Consider the following 26,081-nt stretch of genomic DNA (forward strand, 5'->3'; position numbering starts at 1 on the left):
AAAAAAAAAAGGTTGAGAAGGGAGAGTGTTGACATGTCGTGGGGTTGTTAACCAATGTCATAAAACAATATGTGTACTGGCCAAAAAAAAAAAAATCGTATTTGAAATAAGAAACCTCAGTGCTTCAGCCACTTTAACCGCCAAACTTGGGCTTAAGGAGAAATTACAGATGAATGTCTTTAAAATTCAGTGAAAGACTTTTATGATCCATTACTTGAATGGATGGTCTAGAATTTTTATATATGGGTTATTTTTACTAATTGCACAATATATCCATGCAAATTTATTAGAAAAGTATTTGTTTTATTAAGAAAAAAAGCACGAACCAGAACATTATTTGGATTGCTCATTGTTAAATAAATTACTCCCTTGGGAAAAAAAAAGAATCGACATATAATATAGTCCACAAAAAGGTACCAAGACTTTTGAAGTATAAGAATATGCCTGAGTCTAGGCAGACAAAAATAAATATACATGCATGTAGAACACACTTCTAAACCACAGTGATTACATGGATTCCACCAAATGACCTAATTTCACTCCTGCGAGGTTGGCTAGAATCTGTTTCTTTCCCATAACCACTTAGGTGGCACAGCCGCACAATTCCTGTCTTTTTCTCTTCAGTTTAGTTCAACAGACTTTTGTTCAGCTCCTATCCCTTCCCAGTGCTAAGCCCTGAGACACTGAGATGAATGCCATCAAGAGGACTCCCTGGGTGTGCAAAAGTTAGTAAGTTTGGCTTGGTAGTTTGAGTCCACCCAGAGGCAACTAAGAAAGGCCTGGCTATCTACTTCCCAAAACTGAAAACCCTATGGAGCACAGTTCTACTCTGACACATATGGAGTCCTCATGAGCTGAAGTTGACTTGATGGCAACTCAGTATTGTTTTTTGTTTTTGTTTTTTTATGTCTTCAAGGATCTGGTCTAGTAAGAAAGAAAGATGCTGATTAACCTTAATTTCCTCCAGGTCCTATCACTGGGGAGGGTTTACACAAAAATTCCCTGCTCTGAGGTGTGACGGTTCCTAGAGGAAATCTTTAAGCTTGGCTCCTGCCAAGAGGCAGAGGTCTCATCTTGTGTGTCCTTGCCCAGGTAATGACAAAGCCATGGAGTCTGTATTGTTTGATTTTGTCCTCTCTGCTTTCCCTTCAGCTCCTCCCCTTCCACCATAGAAACATCTCCTCCTCTCCCAGTTAGAATCTGGTACCTGGTTCCTTCCCACCTTCAGACACCCCCTCCTCCCATCTCCCTTCAACAAGAAGGAAAGAAAAGCTTTGGGGGCAGCCAATTTTAGTGACTAGAAATTCATTCTTACTAACATATTAAATATTAAATAGCCCTCTCACTCCCCACAAACTTGGCCCTGAAGGAAACTCTGCATTAGTTAGTTGAATGTTTTTGTGATAGGGAGAGGGAGAAGGATCAGCAGGGATACCAGGGGATATGGGCTGCCCACCTCCGCCCCTGCCTGGTCAGACTTTAAGCTCTCCAATGCTCAGAAGACCCAGTGCAGAGAGCTGGATATAGGTACTCTTAAGTACAGGGACATGGGTGACATAGGGTCAAGGACAAGCCACAGGACTGGAGGTGTAAAGATGTCATGGTGAAGACAGACATGTCAGTCCCAAGGAATTGAGGGGACATCAGCCATGGAGACTGAGATCCAGTTCCCTGGCTTTTTACTGGATGTGGATGAGATGAGAGAAGAAGGAGAAAGCTATGTGGAAGAGGAACACAATGTTGATTTTTGACAGTAATTATAGCTATAAAGAATTAACCATACAGAGAAACTGAAAAATTGGTTTGGTGATGTCATACATAATTCTAATCATAGTCATTAACGCCAGCTTCCTTACCATTGGGTGTAATGGCCATGCATCATAACTATTTTAACAAATGTGATTCAGAAGGGTTGTGAGTTTTATTTGATTACAGCAGCAAATGATTCATCTGTGTGCCAGCCTTCACAAATTCTTCCTCAAATTACACAAACTTGTGTTCCAACTTTAACAGATTAGCAGGAGCATTGCTTTTAAGCTATTAGATAGAGCAGGGCTTGGTGTCTGTGTGTGTGTGTGTGTGTGTATGTCCCTATTTATCCAGTATTTCCCTGATAGCTTTTTATCGAGTATCTGAGCAACTGCTACACAGCTTTCCTGTTCCTTGTGTCTGTATTCCATCCCACTAATTTGTGACTTTTCACTCAGGTGCTCCATATTCATGAAGTAGTAAAAGCTAAAAATTCCACCTTTTCCCCCCTTACATATACATATATTAGAAACCTTAATTATTCTGTTTAGATACTAAAATTAATAAATTCTGTTGCGTGCCAGCTGAATTTAGAGCTCAAACGAGAAAGAGTTTGCTAAATTACTGTCACACGGAACTTTGAGTCTGCTCTCTTTCACTAGACCTGCAGCCAGATAGGAACCACAGTGGCAGAGGAAACGAGCAAAGTGCAGTAGTTCCTGACATGAACATGGGCTTCCTGGGTTCTGTCCCAGGTTCTACGGCTATTACTTGGAGCAATCTGATTCGCCACCTGAAAGGTTTTCTTTCAGTCTTTCTTGGTGAGTGAGATAGGTCTATTTAGTGTATAATTGGAGTTCTTTGGGTGAAAGGTAATACAGTAAATTTTTTAAAAGATTTTTATAATTATAGAGAAATATAGGTGATAATTTTCAAATCATCCCAAAAATTTGTTGCAGTCGAGTCAATGCCGACTCATAGCGACCCTATAGGACAGAGTAGAACTGCCCCATTGTGTTTCCAAGGAGCTGCTGGTGGATTCGAACTGCCAATCTTTTGGTTAGCAGCCATAGGGATTCCGATTTAAATTTAAATCATTAGACAGTATTAAAAATATAATTCAATAACATTTTTAATACTGCCTAATGATATACATATATGCAAATCATCAGGCAGTAATAAAATATGTTATTGAATTATATTTTTATTTACAGCTTTAAATAAGATAGGTAGATGGAAAATTAACCAAAAGGATCAGTTTATGGTATTTTAAAAATTTGATTACCTAGTAAAATCCAGACAAGTGGTTTCGATAAAATTACTAGCAATTCAGGAGACAATAATAACGCTATAAACATGTGGCAGAGCCCCATAAGGTCATTTTACTCATCAGGAATTTGTGTTTGTAAGCACATAGGAAAAGACTTTCCAAACCTAATTATATACAAGAGCTATGCACTTTGTTAATATTTAAATAAAATGTGTCTTTAAATATGAAGTTCTTTGCAAAATTCATTTCATTGTCTAAAATTAAAGGGACATGGGCGACCTTCATTTTAATTTTTTTTAATAAAAATGAAATAATCATTACAGCTTACCATGGAATTTTTTATTGGACTGGGCAAGGAGTTGATTTTTGTAGAATTTATTCAGAGGCCGAGTCTCATCAACAACTGTGCCCAAGAGGAAACACTGCTCAAGATGTATACAGAAAGAGTATCAACTCTTCCAGGTTTGCCTACTCTCTCTTTACCCATTAGTCTCTGGGTGAGTAAATGAGTGTTGGGTCTGTCTGGGGTTTAGAAGATCTTGCACTCATTGATGGAGAAGAACCTCCTTCTGTTGCGCCTCCTGGCTTGGTTGACGGCAGTTCGGACAGCACACTCAAATACCTGCTGCACTCCCCGGTTGCTGAGGGCTGAACACTCCAGGTAGCCCTTTGCTCTCACATCCTGGGCCAGTTTCTTTCCGTCTATGGCATTGATGCAGGAGGCCCGGTGGGGCCCCATCTCTCGCTGGTCAGTCTGGGTGGCTACCACCAGCACAGGGGTACAGGGCAAGTTGCTCCTGATTTCACCAATCCACTTGTTCTTCAAGTTCTGGAAAGAGTTATGGTTGGCCACTGAGTAGCACATCAGCACCACATCTGCCTGCTGGTAGGACAGAGGGCGTATGCTTCTGAAAGCATCATTGCCGGCTGTGTCCCAGAGGCCCAGGCTGATCTGGATGCCATCCATGAAGACGTCCACTCCTGTGTTCTCATACACTGTGGGCTTGTAGGCCTCTGGGAAGGTCTCTGAGGTGAAGCGCACCAACAGAGAGGTTTTGCCAACAGCAGAGTCTCCCACCAGCACACACTTGATAGAACTCAGCATCTTTCCAGGCTGATTTCCTTGTTATAAGTACAGAATCCTGAGGAAAAGAGCCCTCAGTGGGCTGCTCCAGCAAACGCCATTCAGCAAGGGAACGAAAACCAGATGTGTTTGTGTTCTCAGGGCCTCTGATAGCACTTTGTAAAATTTTACTTGTCCCCGTCCGTCCAAGGAAGAAGCACAGGCTACTTTAAAAACCTCCAAAGCCTTGTCTTCAGCTGGGACCAAAAGAGAAAGGGAAAAAAATTGAGCACTTATTTTTTTTTTTCCTTTTTTGCCGTCAGGGGGTTTCCTCATGGGCAAACTGATTAAATGTGGGCCCCATCACAGTGTAACCACTCCCCCTAAGCGCACCTAAGAGTCAAGTTCCCTTCCCCTTGGCAAAGAAAATTTGGATCTGTTATCCCCAAGAACACACACCACTACTACACCCGGTCAAGAAGCGGAAGGTGATTTTATCTCTAAAATCAGCCTAGCGATAAACACACACACGCACAAGCAACCTCTCTAATTGCAACATGAAAAAGACCTCAATAGCAACCTGGTGTGTGTTGGCTTCTGTTCCGACAAGGGGAGAAAGCAGCTGAGAGTGCTCACAGTCTATTCAGTCTCTGATGGATTCCAGCCACCTTGGGGACTGCAAGAAAGAGAAATGTAATGAATGGCAGATACTACAACATGCCCTTCCTTCACCGATTAATCACCCAGCCTTTGGTTTATGTGGGAATACGTGTTGAGGAAGGAGAAAAGAAATCACCAGACCTGTAAAAGTTTGCTATAATTTTCCCCTTGAGATTTTCCCAAACTCTAAAATATCAATATTTCCAGGAAACTGGACAGATGACTAGAGATATAAGAGAAAGGGCGTGGTCCTTAGAGTTTTCTGCATCTGAAATCAGGCCCCATTACTTATGGCTTTGAGCAGTTTATCTCCGAGCCTCGGTTTACACATCTGCAAGATAGTGATAAATTTAGGGACCACTTCTCAGAGTTGTTGCAAGGATTAAATTCTTTCTATTTTTCACTGTTTGGAGATGGCCACCTATGGATCAGGGACTCTGCTAGGTCCCTGTGAAACAAAACTATAGGCTTGAAAGCAAACAAATTCAGTGCCAGTCACGTAAACAAGGATGGTGCAGTGTTGAATAATTGTCGGCAAAATCTGAATTTCATGAAAAGGTCAAATAAATTCTCATTCACTGAAGGTGAGAGAGCTCCAGACGATGAGATCAGCTTTGGGGAGAGGCCAACCCAGCTTCAGGCAAAGGAAACGTCTTTCAGACCAAAATTCAGACTAAAGGTTTTTAACACAATCTGGGCTTCGTTGAAAACAATAAGACTTTGACAACTAAAGAGATCAACTATTTATTAAGAGTGAGAGAGAAAGAGAGATGTTTGCAAACGGGCAGTCAGTTCTAAGGCAGACTGCTGTGACCATCGCAAATCGGTTTTTTGCTTATATGCCATTTACAATCTTGTGATAAAAGAAAGAATGTACAGTTGGTTCTTTGATGGTTAGACACTAGCGCAGAACAAGTCACATGGAATACACAAGCTTCTAGAGATACAGGTCTTGGGAAAAAAGAAACTTCTAGGTTAAACATCTACCATCTGTTACTTCAAAGTGAGTAAGATCCTTGGGAAAACAAGAAGGGGCATTCTTGAGGGATTAATGAGGTTGGTTTGCAGGGGTATGTTTAATGATAAGACACTCAGAAGTTTTGGAGCGTTGTCCAGGCTACGGGGGAGTTGTTCAGTTTTAACAGCTTATCGTCTCCCCCGTTGAGGATCTTCCTGACATACCACACGTAGAGCAATGTGAAGCAGACCTATAACTCGGCTTCAAGGCATAATTTTTAAAAATCAGTCCTGACATTCCCTTCCAAGACATACCTATCCTTGTCAACCCACAGTCTCTGTTTAATTTACACAGTGTTGTCGTTGTTAGCTGCCTTTGAGTTGGCCCCTGACTCATGATGACCCCATGCACCATGGAACGAAACACTGCTTGGTCCTGCGCCATCCCCATGATAAATTGCAGATTGGACTGTTGTGAACCAAAGAGTCTTCATTGGCTGATTTTTTGAAAGTGGATTACTAAGCCTTTCTTCCTAGTCCATCTTAGTCTAGAGGCTCCACTGAAACTTGTTCAGCATCATAGCAACACGAAAGCCTCCCTTGACAGATGGGCGGTAGCTGCGCATGAAGTACATTGGCCAGCAATTGAACCCAGGTCTCCTGCACTGAAGGTAAGAATTCTACAACTGAACCACCCATTAGCTTTTGCAAATGAGTTAATCAAATAAAGAATTCACATGATTTTCATGGATTCGTTTTTTTAAACACACGGAAGCTGGGTAACCTTGACAAAATTACTTAACCTCTCTGAGTCTTGGTTTCCTCAAAAAATGAAAATGAGAAAAGCACATCTTTCATGTGATTATTATGAAGATTCAATTTAAGGAGAGTCTTGCTTAGCACAGAACCTGGCATGTGGGAACTATAATCATGTTATCTGTTTCATTCTATACATTTAAAATACCATATATGAACTGTCCATAGCACAGGGGCTGGAGTGTCAGATACTCAGCTGGAACCTATCTGAAATCACAAGTTGGATCACTCTCGGCCACGATGGTCCTAGACACCTATTTGTCACCAGACCTTTGAGGAAATAAGTTCCCCTTGGGGCTCTGTCAGGTCCCAGTTAGGCTGTCTTTCCTCAGACTTAGGGATGACTTAAATACATGCATTTGTGACCCCCTCATTACTTAGTCCAGAGCCAAGAACTTCAAAGACATTTTTAAGTTTTATTTTGACCCCAAAGCAGCAGAACCAGAACTACGAAAAATGTGCATATACCGGGCTTTTGGGTATTTAAATGGAATCTCTCTATAAAGCAATTGAATAAAAGCCAAATTTCCTGAGTGATTATCTGCAAAAGGAAGCTGGTGAGACATAATTGTTAAGAACACAGGCTTCAAAGTCTAGTAGACCTGAAGTTGAATCCTGGCTGCCCGAACGCTTACCTGTGTGCCCTACTTCCCTGAGCCTCAGTTTGCTCCTCCGAAACATCAATGTAAAAATACCTATGTCACAAGGTTGTTGACAGTATTAAATGTGCTAAAATGTATAAAACGTTTAGCATAGTGCCTGGCATACAGTAACCTGTTGAAAACCAGACCCGTTGCAATCGATTTGACTCATAGCAAGGACAGAATAGAACTATAGGACAGAGTAGAACTGCCCTACAGGGTTTCCAAGGCCATAATCTTTATAGAAGCAGACTGCCACATCTTTCTCCTGTGGAGCGCCTGGTGAGTTCGAACAACCAAACTTCCGCAGCCGAGTGATTAACCACTGCACCACCACGGATCCTTGGCACATAGTAAACCTGAGATACTCTTTATTATTAATAACATTGTTAAATAACAATTATTAACTGAAATAATAAACAAGTATTAGTTATAAGTGGGGAATTTAAAGTAGCACTAAAGACATTTCTCTAGCAAAGTGTGCTCTGTGTATCTTATACCTAGCCAGGAATATATTTTTTAAAAAGTCTCATAATAGCAAATACAGGAGTTCTTCTTGTAGCATAAAAACAAAAATTTGATGCAAGCAAAGAAACTCTTTTCTGGGCTTTGCCAGCCAGAGAGCTCCAAAGAGTCAGACCAGAGAGAAAGCTCTGTTCAGTCAAGTGACCTCACACACCTCCCAGTTCTGACATTAGGAGGCACATCAAGTCGGCTCTCAGGGCCTTGGTTTCCCAAACTAAAAAAAGCTAATCTATGGTTAGACAGGATTAGCTTTCTCTGTGGTTCTATTAAAACATAAACCAAAGGAAGAACTTTTATTACCAGCTACAGTGAATACAAGAACGTAAACCACAGCATCATTCTGTAGCAGTAAAGATGGATGCTAAACCTTGATGAAATGCATAGCCTTCAGCAGATCGCCAAATATGGAGCTGGGAGGAGTTGGAGGGAGGAGGAATGCTAGTCCAGGTTAGAGCAATACCCTATATAGACATGACAGATTATCTTCAGAAAGTGTCACATGTGCCTACTACAGAACTGGCATGGGTCACGTCGTCAATGTGTAAGGTCAGTTGGCTTGACTTCAGTGGAATATTTTTTAAGGGAGAAATTCACCCCAAAAGGGTGAAAATAAAAGCAAGTCTCCAGGTGTATTTCACAAGTGGCTAACCAGCAGGGGAGGCCCAATTATAGATGTCTCAATACAATAGAGTTCAGATAGCTACATGAGTGGGGCCACCCACTGGACCATGTTAGGCTGCTCGCCTCAGGGCTAACTAGATAGTAGACAAGTGTTAACTTTGGTGAAGGGAAAGACAACACGCAATATAGGGGAAGTCAGCACAGCTTAACCAAGGCAAAGTCAAAGAAGCTTCCTAGACACGTCCAAACACCTTGAGGGCCCTAGTTACTGGGGCTGAGGGCTGGGGACCATAGTCTCGGGGGACATCTAGGTCAATTGGCATAACACAGTTCATAGAGAAAACTTTCTACATCCAAACTTTGTTGAGTAGCGTCTAGGATCTTAAAAGCTTGCAAGTGGCCATCTAAAATACATCTATTGGTCCCATCCTGTCTGGAGCAAAGGAGAATGAAGAAAACCAAAGACACGAGGAAAATATTAGTCCAAAGGACTAATGACCAAATAAACCACAGCCTCCACCAGCCTGACCCCAGAAGAACTAGACAGTGCCCAGCTATCACTACCAACCACTCTGACAGGGATCACGATAGAGGGTTCTGGGCAGAGCCTTGTGAGAAAAATGTTGAACAAAATGCAAATTCACAAAAAAAGACCAGACTTACTGGTCTGACAGAGACTGGAGGAACCCTCGAGATTATGGCCCCCAGACATCCTGCTAACTCAGAATTGAATCCACTTCCAAAGCTCGCCTTTCAGCCGAAGATTGGACAGGTCTATGAAACAAACACTAACACACGTGAGGAACGTGCTTCTTAGTTCAATCCAGTATAGGAGACCAGATGGGCAACCCCTGCCCAAAAGCAAAGACGAGAAGGCAGAAGGGACAGGAAAACGGGACGAAAGGACATGAAGAGCCCAGGGTGGAAAGAGAAAGGGAAAGGGGGAGAGTGCTGACACATTGCAGGGATTGCAACCAAAGTCACAAAATGATCCATGTATAAACTTTTGAATGAGAAACTAATTTACACCGTGAACTTTCACCTAAAACCAATAAAATTTTTTAAAAAAACAATTATGGAGCACAGTTCTACTCTGACATATATGGGGTTGCCAGGAGTTGGAGTAGACTTGACAGCAACTGGTAGTACCTCTAACATAGCAATAATTACACTCTGCTGAAATTGGTGGTCCTCTTGGGTTTATTCCTCATCTGTAAAACTCGAATGAGATCTGCTCTATCATCTTTACAGGGAGCTTGTAAGGCTCAGGTGGAAAAGACAACACAACAATAATCTGTGCTTGTGCTTTTACAGTACTTTGTACTTTTGGAAATGCTCTCTTGTTTGTTTTGTGAGAAAGCCCCTTCAGAATGATTTGCATAATATAAAACTAAGGTAAAATTATGACCATTATTAACTAATTATTATTATCTCAGGTTTTAGGTTAGCTGGGCAGATGCCCATTCTAACCAGCTCTGCTTCTTCAAACACATTCCCTGCTGCAGTCTTTGCCTGAAAGTCAAAGGGAACGATAAGCAGCCATGGAAGATGAGAATTCTGTAAACAGACTACACGTTAGCCTTTGCAAGTGAGTTAACCAAATAATTAATTCACATGATTTTCATGGATTCATTTTTTTTAAACACAGGTAAGCTGGGTGACCATAGCCAAGTTATTTAACCTCTCTGAGTCTTGGTCTCCTCATAAAACGAAAATAAGAAAAGCACTTTTCTTCATGCGATTATGATAAGGATTCAATATAAAGAGAGTCTTGGCTCTTTGGCTACTCCAAAAGCTGATGGAATCCTCAGTTTTCTTTTTTAAAAAGTATGAACCCATGACAGTCATCAGCCATGGATGGTCTGTCAATTACAGAGAAGATATCTAAATGTCAAACTCCTCCAAGAGCTTTTGGCAAAGGACCTGAGTTGACCGATATGTTCACTAAGGTAATTGATAGTGCCATGACGCTAACACATTTAGATGATTAGAAAACCATCCCACTTCTCAGCAGCTCATCTCTGGCCCGTGCCCTCCCTCAGTGGGGAGCCTAGCAGGGACCAGAGCAAGGGCAGGCCTGGCTTGGGATGGGTGAACCACAGAGAGTGCCCCATCTGGCAAGGGGAGGTGGAGTCTTTGTTTTCATTTCTTTTTCTTGGGGGAAAAGGGGACAATTCAAAAAATCTTAAGCAATATAATAGAAAAAAAAATCTTACCGTCTCTGAATTTTATCACTCCAAATTCTTTTTTGAAAATTGTTGTGAAAATATATATAACACATTTGCCAATTCAACATTTCTCACATGTACAATTTAGTGATGTCAATTCCATTAATCATGTTGTACCACTCCAAATTCTTACTCAGTTTTCATTTTCTAATAATTGTACACTTGTATATAATATCTTCTATACATTTTTTCATAGTAAAAAAAATTATCTTCAATGTTGTCTACACACTTGCCAGGTATTTAGCTAAATAGCTTTCCATTGATTCAACAATTCATAATTTGTCATTTCCCATTGTTAGCACAGTCTTTGAGTTAGTTCCAGTATTTCATCATGATAACAATTGTGCCATCAATAGTGTTATAAAAATTACTTTTGATGTAAAAGTTTTTTCTTGAGCGATATATTCACAAATGGGGCATTGCTCGGTCAATGGGTCATTTTGTCATTTTTATTTATATGTATTGAGAACCTACCTACCAGAGGCCAAGTGCTTTGTATATATTATTCATTAATTGTTTCATTCATTTTAAAAAGTATTTGTTAAAGAAACTTTTGTCCATAATTGATACTGCTAAATTGTGCACCTCAAAAATGTTGAATTAGCAAATGCTGAGTTTGTATGTATATCTATATATATAGTTTCGTTTTTTACAACAATTAAAAAAATAAATTAAGAAAACAAGCAAACATTTGTTTAGGACATCTTGTGTGACAGGCACTATAACAGGCCCTGAGGATGTAACAGTGAACAAGATGGTCGCTGTCTTCCTGGGGATGACAGCCTGACAACTACAGAGATTTCAGAAGGTTGATGATCTTGTCTACAGTCGCACAGCTGGGGAAGTGGCGGAGGTAAATTAGACCCAATTAGAGTTTGACTCCAAAGTAGCAGTAGCTCTAAGTATCACTCAATATCCCATCATTTCTGTCAGCCCCCTCGAAGGTGTCCCAAATAAAACTATGCTTCCTATACAAGCTCAGACTCAAGACAATTTTCCCAGCCACCTCTTCCATTCAGGTCACTATGACTATTTCCTTCCTACAAAGAAACCAGTTCTTGATATTTTTAAAAGAAATGTGGTGTTTCTTGGTCTGGGTGCTGGTTTCACAAGTTTGTGAAAATCCATCCAGCTGAACACCTACATTGTGCTCACTTTTCTGTACGTACCTTAAACATCAATAAAAAATATTTTTCAAAAGTAAGGCTATTGTCTTTGCAGTGAACGTCTTCTTAAGCAGTATTTAACCTTAAATTTCATCTTGTAAGAGTTTATTTCAGTTATTCCAATCCCACTTTAATAATCCAGCACATTTCTAATTGCTACAAATAATCACTAAATTCTCCTCAAAATCAAAAAATAAATCAGTTTATTTTTATACAGTAATCATCACTGTTCCAAATGGATTTTGTTCTGAAAGTTCATTTGCAAGCTGCTGGTTTGCGAATTGTCATGCGTCTTCCCCCAAAGTCAAGATTCTAAGCAGTATTTACCTTCCTAAGCTGGAAGCATATTTAGTTTAATTAATACGGAGCAACTCAAGTCCTGAGAACTTTCATATCTTAGCATCTTAAGTCTCGAAGCCCCTCTGAGTCATAAACCATGCCCCTTTGATGTCCCAGGTAAAGCAGGAACCTGGTTCCTCTTCTGTTCCAGCCGCCCTGACCTGACTGGATCCTTCCACACCAAGGAGCACAATAATCGCATCTTCTAAAGTTCTCAGCCTGGTCCAACTTCAGTCAAATTACAAAGCTAGCAAACCAGGCAACTGCCCATTGCACAGTCTTTAGGGAATACTAGAACCTCATCTCAAAACTTTTTTTTATCAGTTCCCAATTCCAACTCATGGTGATCCCATGTGTGCCACTTACTGTGTGGTGTTGGGCAAATTACTTCACCTCTCTGAGCCTCAATTCCTTTGTCAATAGAGGCAGTATAACATGGTGATTAAGAGAATGGACTCTGGAACCAAACTGCCTCCCAATTCCACTACCTCCTGGCTGTACAATCTTCTGAAAGTTAGTTAACCTCTAAACCTCAGCTTTCTCAACTGTAAATAGGCTATAATAATAGCACCTACCTTACAAGGTTGTGATGAGGATTTAATTGGCTAGTGAATGTAAAGCACATAGAGTGGTGCTTGACACAGAATGAGATAGACACTCGGCAGATATAGCTGCTATGATGTGATGGAGACCCGGTGGCACAGTGTTTAAGAGATCAGGCTGATAACCAAAAGGTCAGCAGTTCGAATCCACCAGCCACTCCTTGGAAACCCTATGGGGGCAGATCTGCCCTGTCCTATAGGGTCACTGTGAGTCGGAATTGACTTGACAGCAATCGGTTATGATGATGATGAGATGAATCAGTACTATGGAAACCCAGAGAAGGGAGCAATTAAATCTCTGGAGGTGGGAGGAAGGAGTGATGAGCTGGGAACAATACATTTAAAGGAGTCCCTGGGTGGCTCAAATAGTTAAGTGCTGGGCTACCAACTGAAAGGTTGGTGGTGGTTCAAACCTACCCAGAGGTGCCTTGGAAGTAAGGCCTGGAGATCTGCTTCTGATAAGTCACAGCCTTGAAAACCCTACAAAGAAGTTCTACTCTGCACACATGAGGTTGCCACGCATTGGAATCAACTTGATGGCAACTAACAATAATAAAATTTAAAAGGTGACATCGGACCTGCAGGATGAGTAAGATTTTGACAAACCAAAAAGAAAAGAGAGGGCATAGGGGTAGGGAAAGCATGTGCAAAGCCCCAGGGGTAAGGAAAGTAGTTCAGAGAGGTTGCACTTCATGATGCTCAGTGTACGGTAGAGAAAGGAAACGGGAGAGGGTTTTGAGAGATGAGCTCGTATTTGTTTTAATACAATCCAAGATTGCTTTAGGCTTGTCAGCATCTACAGCATACCAGTTGACTCCACAGACATTTAAAATCCGCAGACCTTTTGCACATAGACAATTACCAATCCATTCTTTCTTTAACTTAAATATTACTCATTCCCTAGACTTTTTGAACACCTACTGTGTGTTCAGCATTGTGCTATACAATGACGCTGATACCAAACTGAATAAGACACAGTCCCTGTCCTCAAGAAACTTAGATTCTAATGAGCAAAAGAAGACATAAACTTGAACAAGTGTCTAAGGTAGGAACAAATAAAATACCAGCAAAGGAAGAAAGTGCTACTTTCAACTGGCAGGAGTCAAAGAGGGCTTTGTGGAGGTTATGATATTAAGAACATGGTCCCTAAAAGAATTGCACTCTAGATGTGCAGAAACTGAAGAGAAAGACAGACGTGACCAACGAAGAAAAAATACTTGGGGCACCTAAGAGGATGGTAAGATAGAGTACAGCATGGAAGATCATTTTGAGAAGATACTTACGTTGTTTCTGTTGACAGTAGGACCCCACAGAAGATTTTTGAGCCAGTGAGAGCTGTATTAAAACCGGGCTTTAGAAAGTTTGTTACTGTAGCAGGTTAGGCTGGACTGTAGAGGGGAAAGATCAGACAGACTAGTTTGAAAATGCCTACAATAGTGCAAGAAAGGCGGAACCAAACCAGCTGCCTCGAGTCATTCCGATTCATGGCGACCCATGTGTGTCAGAGTAGAACTGTGCCCCACAGGGTTTTCAGGGGCTGCTTTTTTTCAGAAGTAGATCATCAGGCCCCTCTTCCAAGGCACCTCAGGGTGACGTTGAACCTCCAACCTTTCAGTTAATTGGAGTCCCTGGTTTATACCACCCAGGGACTCCAAATTAATTGCCATCGAGTCAATTCCAACTCGTGGCATCTAGAATAGATGCAGTGAGATAGAACAGACAGACAGGCCTTATGACATGAGATGATTCTGAGGCTGTAAGCCCACGGGCCTGGGGAAGCCACTGGCAAACACAGAAAACACCAGAGGAGAGAAGGGTCTATGAGACCAGGGGAAGAGTTTGGTATTTCATGCTGGAGTGCCTGCTGATGAGCCAGCAATTTCAGGAGAGCCAGCTAGGCTGTGTCCACATCACAAGGGATAAGAATGAGTAGAAAGAGAAGAAACGGTGGCAGCAAATATAGTTCTTCTTTCATGAACTTTGACATGAAATATTTCACTACACATACGTTCTATGTTGTTTCTAATGGAAAATATATATAATTAAACCCGTTGCTGTCAAGTCAATTCCGACTCATAGCGGCCCTATAGAACAGAGTAGAACTGCCCCCATAGGCTTTCTAAGGAGCAGCTGGTGGATTCGAACTGCTGACCTTTTGGTTAGCAGCCAAACGCTTAACCACTGTGCCACCAGGGACCGTATATAATTAAATTAACTATCAATTAATTATAGTCTCTCCCTATGATTGATATCCTTTATAATAACTGTACAAGTATATTAGCAGCCATGGAAAAAGGCTAACTAAATTAAGTGGGAAAAAAAAGCAGGTTTCAAAATGATACGCACACAGTATAATTCCATAGATTTGAACAAGAGGAATATATGTATATACATACATATACTAACCAGTTAAAGTGAATTGCCTCTGGGTCCTGGAATTATAGAAGATTCTCATTTTTTCCCCTGCTTATGTGCATTTTAAAATATTTCTAGAATAAGTATGTACAAAAAAAAGCATGTACTTGTACAGTTTTGAAGAGTTGCTTTGTTTTTTTTGTTTTTTTATTTAGTAAGTTTGGCTTGGAAGGGAAAAAAAAGGCTGAGCTGATCCCTTGTGGCTATAGAGAATTTCTATGAGCCATCAGTGTCTTTGATAAAAATTTTTCTAGGTCTGGACAGCTGAATTCATCTGAAATTACTAGAAGCACCATCTCTTGCTTCTGGTTCCTTTTTAAAAGGCACCTACTTTATCCTCTCCTTCTCCTTGGAGACGAGACAAAGTTGAGTAATTCGGCCTCCTCTCTGATAGTTGTCCAAGCCCCTCTCCTTTTCTTTGTCTTGCTCATAAGACAGTTTTAAAAGTCCTTCTTACAGATCAGTGGTTGCCAGGAGTTCAGGGGAAGGAGAGGAGGGATGAATAGGTGAAGCACAGGCGATTTTTAGGGCAGTGAAACTATTCCATGTGATGCTGTGATGGTGAACACATGACATTATGCATTTGTCAAAACCCACAGAACTGTACAACACAAAGAGTGAACCCAGTGTAAACCATGGACTTCAGTTAACAATAATGTGTCCATACTAGCTCATCAGTTGTAACAAATATTCTCCAGGGAAGCAAGATGTTAATAATAGGGGGAAGTGTGGAAGAGGGGAGAGAGAATATATGGGAACTCTGTACTTTCCACTCAGTTTTTCTGTAAACCTAAAACTGCTCTAAAAAATAAAGTCTATTATTTAAATAAATAAAGATAGGAGCCTGGGTCCATGATGCCCACAGAGCCTCAAAAAAAGTCCTTTGTACAACTTTTTAGTTAAAAAAAAAAAAAATTTGAATATGGCTGGGGTATTAGACGACATTAAGGAACTATTGCTAATGTTGTTAGGTTATAATCATATTGTGGTCATATACATTGCTAAAGTCCTTATCTGATAGCAATGTTGATATATTTACAGGTGAAACAAATATAATGTCTGAGATTTTTTTTATTCCAGAAAGAAAAATAATAATAATAAAGTAGTGGTGATAGATGAAATAAGATCGGGAAAATGTTGGAATCTGTCGAAGTTGGGTGGTGGGTACATGGGTGGTCATTAGTCTATTCTCTCTACTTTTCTGTATGTTCAAAATTTTTCCTCATAGTCATCTTTAAAGGTAAGATCTTTTATCTTCTACGGCACTACATCCAAGCTGTAGTTTTATTCTCACTTTTTAATTATAGAGAAAATGCAGAAAAGAATAATAATAATAAAAAGTATTTTGTATGCTACGTTGACTTTTTCAAGTACTTGAAGGCTTCACGCCCGGTGAAGGGGTAAGAAGAAGGAAAAGCCACAGCCCTGGGTAATGATTCCCCAGCAAGTGATAAAAAGAAAACCTTGTACTTCAACTCTAGACTCTACCTGCATCTCAATAGGACATCACCATCCATCCCTGGGAAGTAGAAACCACCTCTAGAAACAATTCCTGACAAAGGATACTCTTGAAGTTACTTTGAGATTACCCAAACTCTACTTCCTAACTTGTATAATCACATTCACTAACTTCCCCTGGCCCTCCCTGCCCTATTTCTGCATAGCATCTCCATCTTTGCAAAAGAGCAAAAACTCATAACGAAAATAACTTTAAAAGGAAAGAAAAGAAACTCAAGAGTGAAAACGCATTGCCCATACAAAACTAGATGACAAATCAAAGTAATTCTGAGAGTGAGGGAGTCCCCTCTGCCCTGGGGATCTTTTTTGCCTGAAAAGGCAGTAGGGAGTTTCTGTTTGAGGATTAAGACAGATTTAAAGTAGCTCCCTGTCTGATCATTACCTACTGTGAAAATATATGGACTCGGCCTGGTATCTGGATAGACTTCCACCTAGCCCAAGATACCTCCCAGCTTCAAAGCTCCATCTATGACTAAGAAAACCGTCATGGCCCAGGATTTCCACATTTCCCCACCCCCCATACCACCACCAACACAGCCATCGACAACACAAGTATTCAAGTCATTGGTGGTGAATAGCAGTTCGCCTTTTCTTTGCTGATCCTGTCAGACTGAAGATGGTCTCCTGATCTTGATAACTTCTCTACTCATTTTCTCTGAACTATTTCTATATATCCTTTCTTCTGATGATAAAAATAGTACATACGCTTTATAGAACATTTAGAAAATAATGAAGGATTGAAAGAAGGTGAAAACCAGCTACCACATAGAACCAAAACCTGTTAAGACATTAATATGCCTTAATATACAATTTGACATCTTGTCTTTTTGATCTAACGTTTTATCATAAGTATTTCCTGTATCATTAAAGATTCTTCAAAACTTTAAGGACTACCTAATATTTCATTATATGAATGTAACATTTATTTAACCAATTGTCTATTTTGGGCATTTAAATTATTTCTAAGGTTTTACTATAATAACACTAAGTAAACATTTTTATGTAAATTTTATATATGATGATTTCTTTAGGATAAACAGGAGTGAAATTACTGGGACAAAAGAGATTAAAGGATTGGACCAACTTTTACTCAATAAGCAGTGTATGGAAGGAGCCCTGGTGGCACAGTGGTTAAGTGCTCAGCTGTTAACTGAAAGGTCGGTGGTTCAAACCCTCCAGCCACTTCACGAAAGAAAGATGTGGCAGTCTGCCTTCATAAAGATTACAGCCTTGGAAACCCTATGGGGCAGTCCTACTCTGTCCTACAGTGTTGCTATGAGTTGCTATGGGTCTGGATTTCTGAAAGCAGTGTATGAGAGTATTTATTTCACCACACTATCACCATCACTGGGTATAATACTTGTCAATTTGATTTGTTTTAATTTGCATTTCATTTTTGACTAGTGAAAAGTAAAATTTTCTCATATGCTTATTGGCCACTTATATTTTTTTTCTTTTACAAATCATCTGTTTATGGCCTTTGCCTACTTTTCTAGCAAGGCAGTCATCTTTTATTAATGATTTTCAAAAGATCCTTAGAGATTAAGGCTATCAATTCTTTTTTGGATAAATAAATTGCAATTTTTTAAATATATTTTGTGATCATGTGTTCTGGGAATTCCCCAAATTCCTGGTATTCCCTCATCACTGAGCAACCCCTAAACAGAATGCAAAGTAACATGTCACCTCCTGTGGAAAATACAGCATTATTAGATACCGAAAAGGTCATGAAGTTTAGCCCACTCATTTCTCCCATGAGAAAACCAATGACTAGAGAGAAATGGTTTAGGTAAGGGAAGTCTGAGGGGTGGGGAGGTAAGGGGTGGAAGTGGAGGGGCAGGGTCCGACTCAAAACACAAAAACTTGATCATCTGAGTCAGCACTCTTTCCGTCTACTAATGATTTTTTAAAATACATATTATGTCTACATTTTAGAGCCCATGTTTAATTTCCTTAATATTTTAAGTGCAAAGCCATATAGATAGCTAAACAGATATTCCAAATCATTCACAAAGTAGCAATCAGTTTTGCTTTTTTTTCAGAGAAAGATCTTATTGTAACTGGTGGCTTTTTAGTCTCAAATAGATTTTCTCTTTCTCATTAGCTTCCTTCAGGAGAGATCATCTCTCCTTAGGGGCAATCATTAAGCTGTCAAACATCTTCTAGAGTTTAGATAAATCCTTAGTTTTCAAATGGCTTAAACGATAAAAGAAATAAAGGTATTTTGTTCTGGGCATTTAGCCCAGACCTATTCATATTTTAGGGAAGGGGAGGAATCACCTTTCATAACGTATGAAATAATGAATGAAGTGAGGTGACTTAATTTTAGGTTCAACATATAAAATTGCCAATACTCGATCATTTGCAAAGAGCCCAGGTTGTGGAGTAGGCAGACCCTTTTTAGAACTCTCCCCTCCATCACTGATTAGCAACATAACCCTGGGCAAGTCACTTAACCAGAACTGCAAAATGTGGATAATAATGCATAGTTTATAGGATTTTGAAGGCAATTAAAAAGACTATCTACCATGCCTAGCAGAGCACCTGACCCTTAGGAGATAATGATAACAGTAAACATTTAAATGGCGCTTACCATTAGCCAGGCAAGTTTTAAGTGCTTTATAAAAATTAATTCATTTAATCATTACAGCAATACCATGTGACTGATATAATTTTTGTCCCATTTTACAGCTGGAAACTAAGGCGCAGAGAGGTAAAGGACAGACTTGTCCAACATGACAAGCTGATGAGGGGACCTGGGGTTTGAACCCTGGCAGTCTGGCCTCAGAGGCCGTTCATTGTGCTGACTCTACCTCCCTTCCCACAGGCCAAACCTGCCTTTCACTTGGGTGAAGCCTACCTACCCTTGCAACCTTGATGAAAATAAACCAAACCAAACCCATTGCCCTTGAGTCAATTCCCACTCGTAGGTACCCTATAGGACCCCAGAGCAGAACTGCCCCATAGGGCTTCCAAGGCTATAACTTTTACAGAAGCAGACTGCCACATCTTTCTCCCGTTGAGTGGCTGATGGCTTCAACCTGCCGACATTTCAGTTAGCGGCCAAGTGCTTTAACCACTGTACCACCTTTGATGAAAGTAAGCAATCCTAAAATAAAGGTAGGTGAGGAAGGAGAGCTGGAAAGACGTTTTTGTCCTGGTGGGTGATTTCTTTCATACTACCAACCTAATTTCTAATAGTGAAGGCTTGGTGGTTCAGTGGTAGAATCCTTAACTTCCACGTGGGAGACGGAGGTTCAGTTCCCAGCCAATGCAACTCATGCTAAGCCACCACCTGTAGGTCAGTGGAGGCTTGTGTGTTGCTATGATGCTGAACAGACTTCAGCAGAGCTTCCAGACTAAGACAGATTAAGAAGAAAGACCTAGCGATCTACTTCCGAAAATCACAAAGGTCCGAGCTGCAGCCAATCATGGAGATGGCGCGGGACTGGGCAGCCTTTTGTTTTGTTGCGCGTGTTGTGCGTGAGATGGCAATGAGCCAGGGGCCCACTAGACAGCAGCTAACACAACAACATATGTATTGCCCAGGAAGGGTGTCCATGTTACTTTAGCAACTGAAAAAAGCACCCGTTTATGTAGAAATAAATGTACAATCCTAGTCTGGTGTCCTTGCTGGGAACTGTCTTCCCTTGCCCAGCAGTGCACTACCTGGTCCAGGCAGAGGACAGGTGTATCTGTGTGATGGTGGGCAAACTTAGGCTTGCTATGAATTCTCAGCTCACCTTACAAATCTCCTTCTGTAAATAAAACTGTGCTAGGAAGACAGCAAGTTCCTATATTGTCTAAAGGAGAGGATGAACAAAGAGGAATAATCCAAGAACAGAGTTTGAACACATTTTCTTAGATTTTTTTTAAACCCCCTTTTGGAATATACATGTACATCTCTTTTTTTTTTTTTTTTTTTTGTCATTTAGTGTCTTTTCCTTTTAATTGTGATAAAACACAACATAAAATTTGCAATTTTAAGCAACTTTAAGTGTGTAATTCAATGGCATTAATACATTCAAAATGTTATGCAACTATCTCCACAATTTCCAAAACTTTTTCGTCACCTCCAACAGAAACTCTGTACCTATGAAGCAATAAGATATATGTACTTTTTATATGCGATAGCTGGACAATGAATAAGGAAGACCAAGGAAGAATTGATGCATTTGAATTATGGTGTTGGCGAAGAACATTGAATATACCATGGACTGCCAGAAGAACGAACAAATTTGTCTTAGAAGAAGTACAGCCAGAATGCTCCTTAGAAGCAAGGATGGCGAGGCTTTGTCTCATTTTGGACATATTATCAGGAGGGACCAGTATCTGGAGAAGGATATCATGCTTGGTAAAATAGAGGGTCAGCAAAAAAGAGGAAGACCCTCAACGAGATGGATTGAAACAGTGGCTGCAACAATGGTTTCAAGCATAACAAGGGTTGTGAGGATGGCGCAGGACAGGGCAGTGTTTTGTTCTGTTGTACATACGGTTGCCATGAGTCGGAACTGACTCAACAGCACCCAAAAACAACACTTCATATATATATGTGTATATATTACATTGCAGATGTAATACATAGCAATAGGATTAAATATTTCTCTAAATGCTTTGCTTCTGATGAAGGACTTACAGAAATTGAGAGAGACAAGATCATAATGACCCTGAAAGTACCAGGATACTCCAAAGCAAAATTCTTTTTTAATTGTTTAATTTATCTCTTATGCATATATAATGTTCTATTAACATTAAATTCCAAATTCACAGCGGTCTGAAAAAATGCACGATATCTACCTTTAATTGGCTTTAAACTAGGTCTACTTTTAAAGAGCCTAATGTGGACAGAAAATAACAAAGAAAACATTAATATAGTTTAGACTAGGCCTAGAGACTTAAAATTTTTTTTTTCTTAGTTGATAATGTCTCTGACCCTCACATTTTTTTGTTCTTATAGGAGAAATGACTTCACGGGGAGAGGTAATTCGATGGCCCTGCAAAGAGAACATGATGTGGGTATTTTCATCATAATAAGGCCCCATCTGGCTGGGACCTTAGAGAGTAAGCTTTTCAATTAGAGAGAAGAGAAGCAACATTTTGCATACAAATGAACTCACTCCCAGCTTCATCTCACAAAAGATTAAAATGTAAATGAACAAGTGCTGTAATGAAGGTAAATGCAAAATGCCAAGAGAACACTGAGGATGAGGAGGACTTAAATCTGCCAGGCTGGTGGGGGTGGACAGGAGTGACATTTAAACTGGGTCTTGGCGGAGGGAAAGAAAATGGAATTGGAGGACAGCGTTCAGGCAGAAAAAGCAGCCGGTGCCGAGGTGCGTGTGTGGGAAGAAAGGTCTGTGTGTCTGAAGAGCAGAGGGCTGGTCCTTGTAGCTGAAGCACAGGTAGGAGGTAACGTTGGGAAGGGACATTGGAGCTAATTGGAAAAGGGCCCTTTATGGCAAGTTAAGGTGTAAAGTAACCTCTATTCAGCCTTCTCTCTCATTTAAAAAGAAAAAAACAATTGCCATCAAGCCAGCTCGGACTCATGGCAACCCCATGTGTGTCAGAGTAGAACTGTACTCCATAGGGTTTTCACTGGCTGACTTTACGGACTTAGATCACCAGGTCTTTCTTCCAGGCGCCTCTGGGTGGACTCGAACCTCCAAACTTTCAGTTAGCAGCTGAGCGAGTTAACCATTTGCACCACCCAGGAACTCCCCTGTTTCCTTTTTCTCTTTTTCCTTGTCTTTGCTTTACCTAACTTGCTGCAAACTACAGACTACATAGCATCCCCAAGCTCTCTCTGCTCTTCCTGCTTCAATAACCTCAATTATGCTGTTCTCACCTCCTGAAAGCACCCATTTGTGTAGAAATAAGTGTACAAACTGCTCTGAAACTTCCCTACCCTGACTCTTCCTGGTAAAGTTCTACTTGTCCCAGAGCTCAGCTGAAATGCCACCTCCTCCACGAGGTCTTCCAGAAACTCTCAATAAGTATTATTTTTCTCCCTTATTTGAGTTCACATATATCTAGGGTCGCTATGAGTCGGAATCCACTTGACAGCAATGGGTTTGGTTTGGTTTTTGGTTTATTACATTATTACATATATTCACAAGCATATATGTATGCATGTATACGTGTAATTATCATTCATATACACACACGCATATCCTTTTTTCATACACAAATCGCAGCATACCACACTATAATCCCTATGATGCCTTTATCACTTAACAATATGTGGTGGAGTTTTTTCCTTATCAGTAGATTCTGAGTTGCCTGATGCTTTCTAAATTCTTCTAATAGAGGACTAAGCAATCCTCCCTCAGTTATGGATAAATCTTAAAATGTAAATACCCCTGGGAGAGTCAGTGCAGTGATCTAGATTTTTTCGCACAGTATTGTCGCTAGAGGCAGCTTGCAGTGGACAGAGCCCTGGAATGAGAGTCAGGCTCAAATCCTGGCTCTACCACCAACTGTGTGATCTTGCTCAAGCCATTGAACCTCTCTGAACCTCAGTATTCTCATCTGTAGAATTAGGGATTGAACTAGATGGGCTCTAAGGGCCCCTTCACTGCTGATACTCATGTTTCTTTGAAAGCATTGGTGGTTCAGTAGTAGAATTTTCACCATCCATGCAGGAGACCCAGATTCGATTTCCAGCCAATGCACCTCATGTGCAGCCATCACTTGTCCGTCAGTGGAGGCTTGTGTGTTGCTGTGATGCTGAATAGGTTTCAGCAGAGCTTCCAGAGTAAGACAGACTAGGAAGAAAGCCTGGCGATCTACTTCAAAAATTAGCCAATGAAAACCCTGTGGGTCAAAATGTCCTAATCTACAACTAATCATAAGGATGGCCCAGGACCTGGCAACATTTCGTTCCATTGTGCATGAGGTCACCATGACTTGGGGGCCAACTCGATTACAGTTAACAACAACATGAAAATATTGATATCATATGCTGTCTTGAGAACAGATTCTAGCAGGAAAGGTGCAGGAGCAGCCATCCCCAAGTGTCTGCTGTGAATGCCCTTCTGGACTCCCAGGCTTTTTCTCATGTCTTGCCTTGCGTTCTCTTTCCTGTCCTTCCTTCTCCATCCCCAACTTTGCCCCTAAGGCAAGAGTGCCAAGAACCCCTCAGCACAGGCAATTTGTCCAAGCTAAGCACAAGGGGCCCTCGTGAATGTCTAATGTCAGTAGCAACCATCTTTGATTTACAAAAGATAAAAACAGAACCTGGACACCTTTTCCTGGGAATATATCTCAATGCAATTTAGAGTTCGTGGGCCTAATTTGTGACAACAGGAACTTGCAACTAATAAGTACCTTAGAGAGCTCTCAGAGACTATTTGGAGAAATCACCACCCATTTGCAGACCCTCAACAGCAGAGTAGTAGTTGTTCAAAATAGCCAAGAGACCAAGAATTGACTATTGTTTGGGCTCAGTTCTTTAAGACATCTTTGTGACTTTCTTCGACAAAAAGTCAACCATTGGCCACATTACTCACTTATCTCTAGAAACCATACCAAAGATGCAAGTTCTAGGTTAAGTGTTCCATAGCCTTAAAACAACCAAAAATTGTTGACCAGATGCCTGTGGGGAGCAACTAGTACAGTTCCTACCATGGAGAGGTGCTTGATAACCATCTGCCCTTGGCAGAGTGATTTGCAGCTCTCATTAGATCCACAGCTCCTAACTAGAGTTTGACATTCATCTATTATGCCAATGCTTACTCCCCCACACAGCTATTATCAGTGTGTATCAAACCAAGAGGCATAATCCTAAGTCTGTTCTCGCAGCAGAGTTTCTTAGAAAATACACTCCTTGACTGTGGAATTGACTTGCCATTTCTGTTCATTTTTGCCTTCATTTGTATCCACTTTTAAATACAAGACACTTGCCACGTAGGATAACATTCCAAAAGCGGGAGAGGGAGACCATCTGTTTTATCATTCAATTCCTTGCCAATATAGAAAAATATTTAATAATGTGGAGAAAAGTATATGACAACATTGTTGCATGAAAAAAGCAAGCTCAAAACAATATGAGCAATATGATCTATTTTTTAATAAAAAACAGACAAAGAGAAAGTATGTAAGGAACTATACTAAGATGTTAACAATGCTATTATTGATATGATCACTTTTTTCTTTATATGTCTTTATATTTTCCAAATTTCCTTCATAACATATATGTCACTTTTGTAACAAAAAGTTATAAAAATAAAATCTCAAGATCCTTTGGTAAAAGAAAATATAAATGCATCCTGAAGTTCCTCTCTGGGCAAGAGTACCATTTGTTAGTATCACTAGACAGTTACTTCCAAGAAGAGTAGCACAGGAGACCTGGGTCCTGAGACTCTAACTAATGAAATGACCTCGAATAAGTTCAAGGCCCTCTCTCACCCACCACAGTCACCTCATCTGCCATATGAGAAGTTGGAACCACTGGGTCTGTAAGGCCCCTTCTCATTCTCAGTCTGCACCTCCTCACAACAGGGCTCTTTCAGATACCACTCAAGTTTGAAAAAAAAAAATTTAAAGCTTGGAATATTCCAGTGATTTGGATTGTGGCCAGACCATCCTGCTTAGCATGCTAGAAAATTTTCTGGGACAACTAAAATCCCAGGAAAAGAGCTTTCTAGGTAATAGGCACGGATTTCACTTTCAAAATTTATGGAAACTTTCCTTTTGTCATTGATGCCCAGAATGATCAAGTTGATTGAAATCTAAAAGATCATCTAATCCAACCCCCAAATTTTAGTCACTCATTTGCCTTATTTGTCATTTTTGACATACCTATATAGTAGCCAAACTATTATTTACTTGATATTTTTTGAAAATCATCATTAAATGAACTCACATTTTATGCCTGGCCTTGCCCTAAGCAATAAAATTCATGAAATCATAGATTTGCTTCATAATTACATATATTTTTGAAAACATTAAAATAAATACATAATTATTAAAAAACTTTTTTTAAATGCCTGCCCTAAAATGATCTTCCTTATTGCCACTGGTATGCATACTGTGCTTGGGGAACACATATCCAATCTAATCCTCAAAATTTTCACTTTAAAAACTGACACCCAAAGAAATAAACCTCTTGCCTAAAGACTCGCATCTAATGTGGGAAGGCCTTATATTTCTTTCTTTTTTGCTTTATTTTTCTCTTTTATTTTGTTCTTTGGCCTCTCCAGAAAAATAATTAAACTAGCTTGTAGTCAAGTAGACAATTTCTGGAGTAGGTCAACTTGGTTTTGTTTATGGACCAGAAACACAAAGAGGTTATAATCATCTTTTGCTCTTTTCTGCTGATACCAAGTAACAGGGCAATAAGGAATCATTATTTCATGAGGACTTGCATTCCAAAATGTTACGGCTCCGGTGACGTTACCTTCAAGGTGCACTGTTCTGCCTGCGAGTGGACAGCCCAGTAAAACCATGAGAGTAACGAGGTACAGGAGTCCAGTGACAAGGCCCAGAAGGCAGAAGGGGAGTAGGAAGCTGA

General features: G+C 40.3%; 1 protein-coding gene across 8 annotated transcripts in view; it reads right to left on the minus strand.

Moving 5' to 3' along the window:
- RHOH (ras homolog family member H) overlaps positions 1-26,081 on the minus strand; it is a 104,421-nt gene that overhangs the window by 48,048 nt on the left and 30,292 nt on the right. For 4 of the 8 annotated variants that reach the window (XM_023738925.1, XM_023738926.1, XM_023738924.1 and 1 more), the window contains exons 2-3: positions 4,663-4,758; positions 46-4,339 (exon numbers count right to left, since the gene is read on the minus strand). In XM_023738925.1, the coding sequence (XP_023594693.1) occupies positions 3,549-4,124 (576 nt within the window). In that variant the 5' untranslated portion in view covers positions 4,125-4,339; positions 4,663-4,758 and the 3' untranslated portion in view covers positions 46-3,548. Of the gene's footprint in view, positions 1-45; positions 4,340-4,662; positions 4,759-26,081 lie in introns of those variants that run through there. The other 4 variants (XR_002825356.1, XR_002825355.1, XR_002825357.1 and 1 more) reach the window with 2 other exon arrangements.

The sequence above is a fragment of the Trichechus manatus genome, unplaced genomic scaffold, assembly GCF_000243295.1.
Source record: "Trichechus manatus latirostris isolate Lorelei unplaced genomic scaffold, TriManLat1.0 scaffold00126, whole genome shotgun sequence".
Classification (NCBI taxonomy): domain Eukaryota; kingdom Metazoa; phylum Chordata; class Mammalia; order Sirenia; family Trichechidae; genus Trichechus; species Trichechus manatus.